The sequence below is a fragment of the Eptesicus fuscus genome, chromosome 5, assembly GCF_027574615.1.
Source record: "Eptesicus fuscus isolate TK198812 chromosome 5, DD_ASM_mEF_20220401, whole genome shotgun sequence".
In the NCBI taxonomy this organism is placed as follows: domain Eukaryota; kingdom Metazoa; phylum Chordata; class Mammalia; order Chiroptera; family Vespertilionidae; genus Eptesicus; species Eptesicus fuscus.
In genome coordinates this window covers 64114790-64129481 of record NC_072477.1, presented here as the reverse complement: position 1 = coordinate 64129481, position 14692 = coordinate 64114790, and the positions used below count along the sequence as shown (strand labels likewise).

General features: G+C 42.6%; 2 protein-coding genes across 4 annotated transcripts in view; both read left to right on the top strand.

Moving 5' to 3' along the window:
- TMEM62 (transmembrane protein 62) overlaps positions 1-2795 on the top strand; it is a 50732-nt gene extending 47937 nt beyond the window's left edge. For both annotated transcript variants that reach the window (XM_054716303.1, XM_054716304.1), the window contains one exon: positions 1816-2795. In XM_054716303.1, coding sequence (XP_054572278.1) covers positions 1816-2142 — 327 coding nt within the window. In that variant the 3' untranslated portion in view covers positions 2143-2795. The remainder of the gene's footprint in view (positions 1-1815) is intronic.
- Positions 2796-3166: 371 nt separating this feature from the next.
- CCNDBP1 (cyclin D1 binding protein 1) lies at positions 3167-12494 on the top strand. Of its 2 annotated transcripts, XM_054716301.1 has the most exons (11): positions 3167-3365; positions 3601-3660; positions 3925-4010; positions 6602-6683; positions 7475-7571; positions 7739-7812; positions 8629-8705; positions 9052-9335; positions 10372-10432; positions 11762-11808; positions 12058-12494. In XM_054716301.1, exons 1-11 carry the CDS (start codon positions 3263-3265, stop codon positions 12170-12172), a joined length of 1086 nt encoding a protein of 361 aa, XP_054572276.1. In that variant the 5' UTR covers positions 3167-3262; the 3' UTR covers positions 12173-12494. The 2 variants fall into 2 exon arrangements, with proteins under 2 accessions (XP_054572276.1, XP_054572277.1); XM_054716302.1 differs by lacking the exons at positions 7475-7571; positions 7739-7812.
- The last annotated feature ends 2198 nt before the right edge of the window (positions 12495-14692 follow it).

Genomic DNA, 14692 nt, shown 5'->3' with positions numbered 1-14692 from the left:
CAGCCTCATAACAGGGTAGTAAAACATGATCAGCAGGATTAGAGATAAACAAATAGGGAAGACCTCTGCAAACACTGGCCATAGGCCTGAACATTCTCTGTAAAACAGCATTTCACATGTGTATACGTCTGGGTCCAGTTCAGTTTTATGTTATGTAAATGGAGGTTGTCTCTCAGGAGCACTCTTATACCAAGTAAAACCTGAACCTTACCAAAGGGTGGATATATATTCATACTTGAATAAATAGTACATTAATGATGGATCTTAACTACATCTAGGCTCTTGAATCCCAAATCTATATCTCTGATCTAGACCCCTTCTCTGCACTCCAGGTGCCTATATATCCAAGCTGTCACTTCTCGTCTTCCCTTAGATATCTAACAAGCATCTCAATTCAATAGTATACCTTTAATAGGACCTTTAATTTCTACCCCCAAACTTGTTTCTCTCTAATTATTTCAATTTTACTAAATGGTTCCACAATTTACCCAGTTTCTTTAGGATGTATCTCCAATCCTTCCCCTTCTCTCATATTCTATCTAGCAAGTAATACCTTGTTTGCTTTGTCTCATATATATATCTTGAATCCACCACTTCTCTCCATCTCATTATTACCACCCTAATTTAAGTCAGAACTGTTTCTTGGCTGGGCTACTGCAGGCACCCTTTAACTGGTCTTCCCTCTGCTGCTTTTGCCTCTCTACTGTCAGTTTGCCATACAGCATCCACTGTGGTCCTTTTAAAATCTTAATCAACCCACTCACTTTTCAGCTTAAAACCCTTTAAGCCAGGGGCGGGGAACCTTTTTTCTGCCAAGGGCCATTTGGATATTTATAATACCATTCTTGGGCCATGCAGAATTATTACCTTAAAAATTAGCCTGCTATGTTTGGTCAAACATTTAATTAGCTCACCTCTAAGGCCTTGGCAGGGCCAGACCAAATGATTTCACAGGCCTTACACAGCCTGCGGGCTGGCCGTTCCCCACCCCTGCTTTAAGCAGAGCAGTGACATGACCTGGGTCCTGCTGATTGCCCAGATTTCCACCTGGCTCATCGTGTTTTAAGCCATTGGCCTTAAATAGGCCAAGAACTCAACTACCTCTGGGCTTTTCATTTGATTCTTCTTCTAGGAATGCACTTCCTCCCATTGACTCATTCCTGTACTTCAGGCCTCAGAGAGCTCGTCTGACAGTTACCCTCTTATTTTCTTTATAGAATTTCTCAAAATCTGTAATTAATTAATTTTTTTTGCAGGGGTGGGGGGATTCTCCCTGCTAGAATGCAAACTCTATGATGCATCTTTTCTGACTTGTTTATCTCAGTATGTCCCAAGCCTAGTGTGTAGCACAGGGCCTGCCACATAATGGATGATGAATGAATGGCACAGCAGCTAAATGTGGATTATAACTTAAATCTTCTAATTTGTATTCCAGTAATCATCATGGTACTTCAAATAAAAATATAGAGATAAAGAAATATTGATACCCAAGTATTGATATCCCTCTGCCAAAAAAGCATGTGTGTGTGTATACATACATATTCATTTCCTCCTTAAACATTATCAAGGGCTTCAACATAAGTGAAATGATACTTGCCTTTAAAATAAATAAAACGATACAGGCCAAAATATACAACTAACCATAAGTCAACTGTTGTGATATAAGCAAGTGTGATTGAAGCATAAAGAATAGAGAGTTAACCCCCAAGAGAGAAAGCAACATATTCTTAGGAGCTACCTAATATTAGTGGGCCCTGGCCCTGACTCCTCTGAGGGCTTGCTAGTAAACTAATGATTCTGTTCTCCTCTTTCCAGTTGGCATTTTTTAACATCCCCTTGATGGCTTACCTGTGTTGGAGCTTGCTGCAGCGGTGCTATGGTCACAACTTCAGGTCTCATCTCCATCAAGGAAAATACTTGAAAATTATACCTATTTACCTTCTTGTGTTACTGCTATACATCTGGCAGATTTTTGCCTGCTACTTTCTTCAGAGGTCATATGGCACTCTAGCTTTTTTCTTCTCCCCTTTGCGGACCTGGTTGACACTGTTGACACCAGTTCTCATTCATCGTGTATGGACACTGAACTCCAAGGAGCTTGTAACCTTTACAGTGCAGTTAAAAAGCCACCTGAGCTCCTGAAGGCCGTGTCCCACCATATACCTCTGTCGCCCAGGCCTCTGCCCCAGCAGCAGGTGGAAGGCCGATATTGATGGGCAAGCTTCAGGGAGCTGCTGCTCCTTGGCTGCCTAGGAGTTGGGGTGATCACCCACTACTGATTCCTGCAGAATGGACTTGCAGAGGAGTCTCTAAATGATGCTATGATTCCTTCCTTCCCCAAGAAGGCTAAGGGTTGATTTACTTCTGTGAAGGGTAAAGGACAGGGGCTGGGTGTGTATGGGTGTATCTGTGGCCCAGTGTGTTTTTAGGGCTAACTCATGTAAAATACTGAGCCCAATGTCTGGAACTCAGCAGTCAGAGGGTGCCACTTTAGAGTTGGAGAACCAGTGTGAACTTGGACCTGACCCTGACTACCCTTGCACTATTAGCTCTCAGTCTGCTTTAACCCCAGGCTAGGGCCTCTGCTTCTTCAATGGGGGAGGGGGAGTTTCAACCAATCAAATAAATGAATGACAATAAGAAATAACTCCTCCCAGCCGCTGTGGCTCAGTTGGTTATCCTGTGCACCAAGAAGTCCTGGGTTGAATTCCCAGTTGTGCACCTGCCCGGGTTGCAGACTCCATCCCCAGTAGGGGGCATGCAGGAGGCAGCCAATGGATGTTTCTATCTGTCCCTTACCCACTCTCTCTCTCTCTCTAAAAATAAATAAATAAATAAAAACATATTTTTTAAAAATGTAAATAGTATGACTATTGGCCAGTATGACTCAGTGGTTGAGTGTAGACGTAGACCTATGAGCCAGGAGGTCACCGTTTGATTTCCGGTCGGTCAGGACACAAGCCAGGGTTGCAGGCTCGATCCACAGTGGGGGAGGGGAGGGTGCAGGAGGCAGCCGATCAATGATTCTCTCTCATTATTAATGTTTCTCCCTTTCCCTTCTTCTCTGAAATAAAAAAGAAAAAGAAATAACTCCGCGGGGGCGGGGACCATGGGAGGCGTGGCCTGGTCTGCGGGGCGGGGCGGGGCGGTTTGTTGCCGGAAAGGAACCGGCTCTGTGACGTCCGGAAGTGGAGCGGGGCCGCAGTGCGGCTCCGGCAGCTGCCTCGGCGTCCGGTCTGCAGGCCCCAGGCCATCTGCTGAGATGGCGAGCGCTGCCGCCCCTGCAGTGCCCACCCCGGCTCCGCCTTTGGAGCAGCTCCGGCATTTAGCCGCGGATCTGCGGTTACTCTTGCCCGGGGTGCGGGGTGAGCTGACGCAGTTGGGACGGGCGACCCTAGGGACGGGCTTGGGTCGCGAAGAGGCCAGGCTGCGGCGGGGACCGGGCGGAGGAGGCGGGGAAGGGGGGAGGGAGGCCGGGCGGAGGGGGCGGGGAGGGGGGGAGGGAGGCCGGGCGGCGGGGGCGGGGGCGAAGGCGGCTCCGGTCACCTCTGCTCTTCCTTCCGCCACCGCCTGCTGCGCGCATGCCCCACACCCACCCAGTGGGCGAAGCCCAGGAGACCACCAAGGAGTTCAGCCGGGAGACGTTCTGGAGAAGACTCAGTGAGTGCCTCCTGCTGGGTACCCCCCCCCCTCTTCTTCCAGCGACCCGCCTGCCCCCCCCCCCGCACCCTCCCCCCCACCCCATACCCACCCTCGGCCCCTCCGAGGTTGAAATATTAAGCATTGATTTTTGGAGGTGTTTTTGAGACGTCTCAGCGGTAAGGGTGGAGAGGGAACGCTTTATCTTTCAAGTCCGTGCAGCGGCTGCAGCCTTATCCTTCTGGCACTGACATGGGCTCCTGCCTGCTCCGCTGTCACCCCCAGATGAGGCAGCTGTGCGAGTGTCAAGGGAAGCCACGACTCTGACCGAAGTCTTCTCTCGACTTCCACTGCCCCTGCCGTCCCCACAGGTGGGCCTTAAGTTCCCGTGCCGCCTCGTTATTCCTTAGGAACCCTCTCATCCTCTCTCCACCTTTGACGCTCAGCCAGGGGATTTATTCTTCTTATCTGTCAAGTGAGACTGCAGTTCTCACCTCACAGGGTTGTTGTGAGGACCACATTGCCACGTGCAGTACCTGTCATGGAGTAGGCTGGTCTTCTAACTAGTATTGGTTCAACTTAAAGTTCATTCTGGTTATTACCTTTCTGGTGATTTAAGCACTTGCTATTTGTTTTCACGTATCTGACCCCCATCTAACAGATGAGTAAGCAGGCTCAGAGGCTAGGGTTAAGGTATATAAGCAGTGAATTAGGATCTATCTGATGTCTGAGCTGTACCTTTTTTGTTATGCTACATCCCTTTTTATATTCAATTATTTTTATATTTTATCAGTAACAATGTATACAGTATAAAATTTAAAAGATCGAAGTTTAGTGTGCTACAAAGTTTATATCTCCGTTCCCCAGTTCCTTTTGAATTATAAGTATTCTATGCATATGCACATTCCTGTATATCTGCCTGCTTCTTTTTACACAAATGGCAGAATGCCATAAACACTTTTCTGGATCTTTTAAAAAAAATTAACAATATAGTTTGCAAATTGATTCTCAGCAGCACAAATAAAGTTGCTCATTTCTTTGTAATGGCTGCATAGTATTCAGTAGAGAGCATATAACCGTAATTCAGGTAACCAGTACTCTTTGTAGACATTTAATCTGTTTCCAATTTGTAACTATTATAAAGTGCTGTAAATTGCCTAATACATTCTTGGTATGTGTGTGTATATTGGTAAAAACAAAACAAACAAACACATACACAACAACAACAAAAACAATTCCAGGAAGTGGAATTGCTAGAACAAAGAATTTATGCATTTAATAACCCTTTATTATAAAACTAATGAAAATAAACATGTCAACTGTGACCAAGTATGCTCTATGCCCAGTTTTTCTAGAGCTAGGTATACTGAATTTGGGATAAGTTTATTTAAAAATGGCATACTCATTGCCTTATTTGATTTTCGTAGTTAATAGTTTCATTTTCTTGGTCAATCTGTATTTCCAGATGTTTTGAAATGGAAAAATACTCTTTTGCTGCACCTACAATGATAAACTCTCTTCCCCTACATAACTGAGAGATCTGTGATGAGGAAATGAGATTAATTATATGAGAGCACTTTAAAAAAACTTTGTGGAAGAAAGTCAATATTTATTTCAAAGGAAGTTAGTAATATTACCTTGTTTTTCTTACGTGCCAACTCCTTTCTTTCAAATATTCTTAGGACTTGCTGCTAAAATTCACAGCTAGTAAGATACCATGAGGAGGCAGCATAGAACTATTTTCTGTACATGCTTAGGTCAGTGGGTTCACTCAGATGGAAAATTAGAATTTGGTTTTATTTGAATTATATATATTTGAATCACAATTGCTTTCTTAGGATCTCAGCATGTTAGTCATACTGAATAGTAATTACATTTATTTTTAATTTCAATTCCATACGGACTTTTACTTTTATAAAATTATGTATTTGGATGTTGAAGGAATGTCAAATTGCCATAAAAGTTTCTAAACACTCTCAATCACCGTACTTATCCATCTCAGACTAGTGAACAGTTTGGGGACTGGCACCGTTCTGTAGAGCACATTTTACATAGCACTGGCTTAAAATTTAGCAGCTAAGTGAGGACAAGGAAGATAAGTGAAAGTCAGTGTCTGCTTAGAAGGAAAATAGTCAACACTGAACATTGTAGAGTCCATTATTACCTTTAGGTATATTGTGATCCTGCTAGATTAGAGAAAGAGAGAGACAGACACCTGGTTAATGGTCTAAGAGGACTGGCAAACTTTTTCTGTAAAGGGCCAGATAATAAATATTTAGGCTTTGCAGGCCAGTGATGCAACTCTGCCCTTGTAGTGCAAGCACAACTATAGATAATATGTAAACAAAAGAGTGTGACTTTGTCCCAGTAGCACTATTAAAAAAAACTGGCAGTGCACCTGATTTGGCCCAAGGGTCCTTAGTTGGCAAATTCCTGGTCTAAGATAGGGTGAATATTTCATAGCAGAAATCAAGAATAAGTTTTTCCAGCTGTTTCTTTTCCTTTTTTTTAAAAAAAATATTTTTTTATTTATTTCAGAGAGGAATGGGGAGGGGGAGAGAGAGAGAGAAAGAGAAACATCAATGATGAGAGAGAATCATTGATTGGCTGCCACCTGCACTCCCCCTACTGGGGATCAAGCCCACAACCCAGGCATGTGCCCTGGACCGGAATCGAACCCGGAACCTTTCAGTCTGCAGGCCGACGCTCTATCCACAGCCAAACCAGCCAGCACTTTCCAGCTGTTTCTTAATGTTTTATTGAGTTACCAGCTCAGTACCTGGTGTCCGGCTAACTTCTCTCTAGTGTGTGATGAAAATAGCATAAGGCCTAACTCATACTAGGACTTCAGAAAGGGTTTGTGATGCTATACCGTGTCTTCTCTCTTCCACAGTAGAAGAGTTGACCAGATTGATCTAATCCATTTCCTTTTTCATTCTGAAATTGGTCTACCTCCTCATAGGAAGCCCAGAGGCTCTGTGAACAAGTCCATGCTGCCATCACGGCAATTATTGCAGTATACTATTCGCTTCCCAAGGATCAGGGTAAGCCACTGTCACACATAAACATTGGGTAGACCTTGGCTAATATGACAGCTTATGTACTGAAACTTTACCTTTCCCTCCATTTGAGCATGTAATATAACTTTCTCATAAAATGCAAAGATAACTTCATAATGGAAGTGACTCTGTAAATAAGCCTTCAGATATAGATGCTGTGTTCCCATCTCCCCTGCCTTGCCTGACTCTAAGGTTTTTCATTCTCACTAGCTCCTTCCTCTCTAACCCAGTATACCATCACAGATGCTGGCTAGGTCTCAGCCCCATACCCAGGCCCAGGCTATCCCAGGTCCCCACCCATATTATATCACACCCTATTGCTGAGTTTCCTTATACATTAAGTGGCTACCATGCCTTTTTTATTTTTTACTTTTATTGACTTCAGAGAGGAAGGGAGAGGGAGAGAAAGATAGAAAATCAATGATGAGAGAGAATCTTTGATCGGCTGCCTCCTGCACACCCCCTACTGGGGATAGAGTCTGTAACCCAGGCATGTGCCCTTGACCAGAATCGAACCTGGGACCCACAGGCCGATGCTCTATCCACTGAGCCAAACCAGCTAGGGCCATGCCTTTCTTATAATCGGCACTCGGGAATGGTGGGAAGAGCAAGAAAATGACATGGGGACCTAAGTCAGACCTGTTTTGTGTGGGCACTCCAATTACAGCAGGTGGGCGCACATTACCTTAAGTTCTGTAGTGCTTACACTCTGAGGAAAGTAGATGTTGACTTCTGGAAAGAAGACCGGGCTGCTTAGTCTTTGGGTTTGGCTACAGGAATCACCCTGAGAAAGCTGGTTCGGAGCGCCACTTTGGACATCGTGGATGGCATGGCTCAGCTTGTGGAAGTGCTTTACACCACTCCAGCTCAGAGGTAGCAATGCCACGGTTGAGTTATTAGTTAGTGGGGTTCCTTGTTTCAGGAAGGGGAAAAGCTCATTTCAACAGCAAAATTGTTGTATAACAGAATAACAGGAGGAAGGAGCTCTTTAGGATAGGAACCTAGGTTGTTGATATGTCCTTATTGATTCCTTTCCTCAGCCCTGAGAACAGTGACCTTATTTCTTGCAACAATGTCTGGGTTGCGTGCCAGCAGGTGCCTCAGATACCAAGAGGTGGGTAAGAGTGGGAAGTGGGCCATTGACTCTGCTGGCCAAAGCAGACAGACCTCTCATACTAGCTCCCAGTTTTGTACCATATATGTATTTTAACTTACATAAAGAGTTTAGTCAAATATATGTAATTTGTTACCAATATCAAAAGATAGGTATTAATACTTTCTGCCAGTCTTTTTAGTTCTCATATTTCTTAATTCAAACTCCCCTTTTGCTGTGGTTCTGCTTCTTATGGAACACATATGGCTTGTTCTCCTGGTCCTGCCTGCCCCAGGATCAGTATTTCTTTTCTTTAAAAAAAAAAAAGCTTTTATTTATTTTTGAGAGCGAGGGAGAAAGAGAGAGAGAAACATCAATGTGAGAGAGAAACATCAATCAGATCACCTGCTTCCTGCAACCTCCCTACGGGGGAATCGAGCCCACAGCCTGGGCATGTGCCCTGACCGGGAATCTAACCAGTGACCTTTTGGTACATGGGACAATGCCCAACCAACTGAGCCACACTGGCCATGGCCCCAGGTTCAATATTATGGGACACACTGAAGCAGTTATGAGGTAGAACCAACTAGGTCCAAAATTGTGGTCATTCAAGAGGACCACGATGAGAAACACCTTGTGACCATTTTACTTGCAGTGAATGATAAAAAGCTTTTTAGCCCTCTGTTTGGATATCCAGAGGATGTATGTGAGAATTTTACATTAAACCACTGGCCTTGTTGATTGTCCTTGGCACTCCCTTCAAATGGGAACACTGTTGATTGCCCTTTGCAGACTTTAGAGAATTGTTGGGTTTCTCCTCTAATTTTTTACTTACAGATAACAAAGCTGCAGCCCTTTTAATGCTGACAAAGAATGTGGATTTAGTGAAGGATGCACATGAGGAAATGGAGCGGGTGAGGAGACTTCTTTCTTTGCTGGTCATTGGAAGGCAACTGTGACTAGTAGATGAGAATTGGTTATAAAGAGAGGAGATGTCCTGAGCACTGGCCGAATAAGTCCCAGCCTCACTCCTGTCCTCCATCTCCCACCTGCACCCCATGCTGGTGTGTGATTCAGTACCACTCCCCTCTCCCATTGCTGGACTAGGAGAGAGAGAGGGTTTATGCAGTGATCCAACTCTGTCGCCATTAGTGAAGTAGCTAGCTGAGGTTTGGGACAACTCAGACATGATGCTGAAAGTACAACAGGCTTTTTTTTTTTTTTTTTTTTGGCATTCACATAAATGATGGTATGTCTTAGGCTGTGGAAGAAAGTGACCCTTACCATGGCCTCTTGAATGACGATGAGGAGGACAACTCTGACAACCATGGTGATGAACAGGATCATGTGTTGGGGTGTCCAAACAATCAGGACTCCTATTGGTCAGAGGAAGATCAAGAGCTTATAATCCCGTGCCTTGCGCTGGTGAGAGCATCCAAAGCCTGCCTGAAGAAAATCCGGATCTCAGTGGCGGAGAATGGGAAGAAGGACCAGGTGGCCCAGCTGGATGACATTGTGGATATTTCTGATGAGATCAGCCCTAGGTAAGTGTGAGCTCTACTTGAAATACCTGAGCAGCAATTCTGATCTCTTCTTGTGTTGTCACCCAAGTTTTTTTTTATTTTGAAAATCTTTAAACCTACAGGAAAGTTGAAAAAGTATTGCAGTGAGCACCCACACATATCCTTCATCTACATTCACTTATTATTCACATTATTTTCTATATCAGTTTATTTCTCAATAGGTAGATGTGCCATTTTTTTCCCCACTGAACCATTTGAGAGTAAGTTGCAGACATCAATGACATTTCACCTTTAAATACTTTTATTCTTATTATAGCCAAGAATTTAACATTGAACAAATTAATATGATCTAATATTCAGATTTGCCCAGTTGTCTCTAAAATATCTCTTACAGAATTAAAAAAAAAAAAAATCTAAGGTTCTGTCTTGGTGTCACATTGCATTTGGTGGTCATCTCTTCAGTCTCTTGCAACTAGAATAGCCCCTGTCTTTTTTAGTCTTTTTCTTAATTGACATTTTAAAAAATCCAATTTTTAAAAAATTGACATTAACAATTGAAAATAATCTTTGTAGAATATCCAACCATCTAGATTAATATGACTGTTTTTTCGTTTCATATGTTCAGCTTAAAGATTTTTTGGCAAGAATAACATAGTTGAGTGTGTTGGGCTTCTCATCGCATCACCTTGGGAGTCACGTGATGTTAGTTTGTCCCATTATTGGTGGCACTAAATTCAATCAGTTGGTTAAGTGGTGCTCACTTTGGTGGCATTATATGGATGAAGCCCTCCTGTATTAGTTATTAAATTGGTGGTTTCAGATCTTCAGATTTTTTAATGAATTGATCATGTCTTCTCCTAGTAAAACAGGGTATATGTGTGTTCAGTAAATACCCGTTGAGTTGATTCTTTATTGGTTGCCCAATTTAAGGAACTGATAGGCATTTCTGGGGCAGTCATTTTCTTACTAGTTTGCATCCTTAGTTGTGTACTAGAAGCCACATAGCTGTGCTTTGTTTCGTTTTTTGTTAATTGTTATTTTTACTTTCTGTCCTTAGTGTGGATGATTTGGCTCTAAGTATATATCCACCTATGTGCCACCTGACTGTGCGAATGAGTGTAAGTACCTGCATTGATAAACCTAATTAGTAGAATTTTACCAATCACTAGCATTTTCTTTAAGCTGTAGGAAATATATTTGTTACACTTGGATATAAGTACCACAGTAATATATTTCTTACATGTGTTTGTGCTTGATAAATATTTGCTGAATTTCAGTAGTCATGACCTCTGGTAGTACTGTTTTCTATATCCACCTGGGTAATCATTTAGAAAAACCCAAAGACCAATGTCTTAATTACTGTAGTGCTTTCGGATCTTCTCAACTGAAGTCACCTGTTTCTAATTTCTGCTATAGGCAGAAATAAGTGTTCCAGAAAAAAAACACTATTCTAATATAAACACATTATGTGATTTAACCATGGAGGATCAAGTTCTTTATAAAATCTGATTTTATTGTATTCTTTGAAGTTCTGGGTTCTATGCTAGAGAGAGTTCTATTTTATTTTTATAAACTCAAGTTCTTATCTCTAATGTTATTGAAAGGAGAAATAAAACTGCCAATTGGCTTATATTCTGTAATCAGATATATCAATCCTAATCATATTTGATAAATAGTGGAAATTAGATACATCAAATGTATCTTCACAATATACAAACACCTTGAAGGAGAATAGGATTCTTTTGGGCATTAACTTTTTAAATTTGTATTCACTTTTAAAAAATTGACTTCCTAAGACATAAACATCTTTAGCAATATACCCTCTCAATTACCTTAAATAAAAATATAAAATATGTATTATATATTGATGGCATACATATATCCTCATGTTATCTTGTATTGGTGTTCTTAAAATTCTGTACATAGATTTTAAAAAATAATTAGGATTTAAAAAAATGTTTTATTTATTTATTATTATTGGTTTTAAAGAGAAAGGAAGGGAGGAAGGGAGGGAGGAGAGGAGAGAGAGAGAGGAGAGAGAGAGAGAGAGAGAGAGAGAGACATAGCTTTGTTGCCTCCAATATGCACCCCTATGGGGGACCGAACCTGCAACCCAGGCATGAGCCCTGACCAGAAATCAAACCGGCAACCTTTCGGTACACAGGACAATGCTCAACTGACTGAGCCACACCGGCCAGGGTTATACATAGATTTTTATAAAGAAAAACATTAGTTGTTTCTACTATATGTTTAGAACTATCAGAAGTTGGGACAAATTCAGGTTATATTCTTCCTTTTGCTGTTTTTTTTTTTAATTTAAAATATTTTTTAAAATCTTGTAAAAGTGTTGCAGAAACAGTATTAATAAGATTTGGCTAAATTGTAAAGAATTCAAAATCAGGGTGAGCCCTTACCATAAAAATAAACCTTCTCTCTTTCTTTTCTAGGCTGCAAAACTTGTGTCTGTTCTAAACAAGGCACTTGAAATTACAAAGTGAGTATGAGGACTTCTCTCCAAATAGATTTTTGAGAATAAACCTATCCAGCCATTCTCAGCTCCCAAACTCCTATTTGAAGGAGTGGGTATGGAGTTTTCTTTCAACTTCAGTTGTGGAGCAGCTGAGCTTCTGCAGAGAAACTTGCCTTTTCTTAATTTAGTTTCCTCTGTGCTTCCTGTTGAAGATATGTTTTCCCTTGACAATATAATAAATTTCATTTCTTTTTTTCCCCATTCCATTCACAGAGCAAGTCATGTAACCCCACAGCCAGAAGATAGTTGGATCCCTTTACTCATTAATGCTGTTGATCATTGCATGGACAGAATCAAGGAACTCACTCAGAATGAACTTGAATTATGAGTTTTCAGGCTCATTTGTACTCTCCTCTCTCCTTTTCTTACTGTCATAGCCAGGCTCTGATGTCTGCTTTTAAAATGGGCTAGAATGTTTTCTGGTTTGAAAGGGAGTTTCTGTTTATATTTATCAAGAGACACTATTACCAAAGATTGTTGATTAGGCCAGACTGGCAATTATTTATAAAACATATGAGGATGATATATTTTTCTGTGCTAGCTACAAAAGATAATGGCATGATTTTGTGTTCCTGAATCGCCTCCCAGAGATTCCTGGGGAAGTTGCCTCATCCCCTATTTGCAATAAAGTATATTGTTTCATTGTTAAAGATGTTGACAATTTCAATAAAATACTAATCTGCCTGCCCGTGCTTAAATGAGTACTCTTCCAAAGTTTCTTTCTACCAGAAATACAGGTTGAAACTAAAACATTGCTTTCCTTTAGGCTTAAAAGTCTGAAGATCTGATTCTGTTCAGAAGTATACATAGAACAAAACACTTGACTTTAAAGAAAGTGACTCCAAAGCCCCTCTTAGTAATTGAGCATCTTACCTAATAAAAGAGATACATGCAAATTAACCATCACTCTGCTACGCCCACAGCCAATCAGAGTGAGTATGCAAATTAACCCAACAAAGATGGAGGTTGATTTGCATATGCAGGCTCAGAGCAGAGTGAAGCCTGCTATGAGGGGAAGGGGGGCGGTGGAGGGAGCTATTGGAATGGTACTCCGGACAGAAGTGAGGACTTGCCGGCTCCGGGCAGCCCGGGAGCAGGGAGGTGCTGGCTCCCGGGAAGCGGGGATGTGCAGGCTCCCAGGCGGCTGGGGAACGGGGACTTGCCGGCTCCTGGGGGGGCCAGGAGTGGGGACTTGCCGGCTCCTGGGCAGCTGGGAGTGAAGCCAGGGGAAGGAAGGCCTATTCTTGCACGAATATCGTGCAACGGGCTTCTAGTGTTATACAATATCATTATTCTTATTAAGTCCTTCTGAATATTATTACAGGTCACTCCATGCCTCTAAAATTATTTTGTGGTATTGAGCTCATTTGTTAAGTTTGCTCACCTTATTGAACCAGATTTGTTTTTCTTTTCTTTTTTTAATATATTTTATTGATTTTTTAAAAATATATATTTTATTGATTTTTTACAGAGAGGAAGAGAGAGGGATAGAGAGCTAGAAACATCGATGAGAGAGAAACATCGATCAGCTGCCTCCTGCACACTCCCTACTCGGGATGTGCCTGCAACCAAGGTACATGCCCTTGACTGGAATCGAACCTGGCACCCTTGAGTCCGCAGGCCGATGCTCTATCCACTGAGCCAAACCGGTCAGGGCCAGATTTGTTTTTCTTATACATACCTGTATTGTTTTCTGTTATATATTACGGGTCCTCACATATAAATTCAAAATTAAAAGCAAAAAATTTTTAATTGACCTCTTAGAGAGAGGAAGGGGGAAAAGAGAGAGAAACATTGATATATTGCCTCCTGCACATGCCCAAACTAGCAATCGAACCTGCAATGTGGGTATGTGCCCTGACTGGTAATTGAACCCACCATCTTTGGTGAACAGGATGATATTCAAACCAATCAAGCCACACCAGCCAGGGCTAAATACAAAATTTTTATAAACCAAAAAATGTTAAATGTATACGCTTATATAATTTTAAGTGTCTCTTTAGTTAAATGTTTTGCAAAATCATCACTATCCTACCTAATAATAGAGTAATATGCAAATTGCACCTTTGCTACGCCTAAGCCACGCCCACCAGCCAATCAGGAGCAAATATGCAAATAAACCCAACCAAGATGGCTACAGCCACCGAGAGCGGGAGGGAGGCTTGGGTTTCCGCGGTAACAAAAGAAGCCATCCTGTTGCCGGCCTAAGCCTCCACTCAAGGCTACAAAGTTTCAATTATAGAGGTGAATTAACTCCAACAGAAATCGCTGCTGGCCATGGAGTGAGCAGCAGGCTTGGCTTTGCTCCATGCTACAAAGTTTCAATTGTAGAAGGTAAATAAATTCCAGATACCAGGGCCTCCTCTTGGGTTGCCAGGGGGCGTGGCCAGCCTGCAACCGACCACAGGCCCCTCGCTCAGGTCGCCCCACACCCCAAGGGAACCTCCACCCTTTAGGGCAAACCAGTCAGCCCCCACCCATGCACCAGGCCTCTATCCTATCTAATAAAAGAGTAATATGCAAATTGACCATCACTGCAACACACAATATAGCTGCCCCCACGTGGTCAAAGATCCTGCCCCCATGTGGACACAAGATGGCCACCACAAGATGGCCAGCAGAGGAGGGCAGTTGGGAGGCACCAGGCCTGCAAGGGAGGGCAGTTGGGGGTGATCAAGCCTGCAGGGGAGGGCAGTTAGGAGTGACCAGGCCAGCAGAGAAGGGAAGTTGGGGGCAAACAGGCTGGCTGGGGAGCAGTTAGGCATCAATCAGGCTGGCAGCAGAGTGGTTAGGGGGTGATCAGGCTGGCAGGCAGAAGCAGTTAGGGGCAATCAGGAAGGCAGGCAGG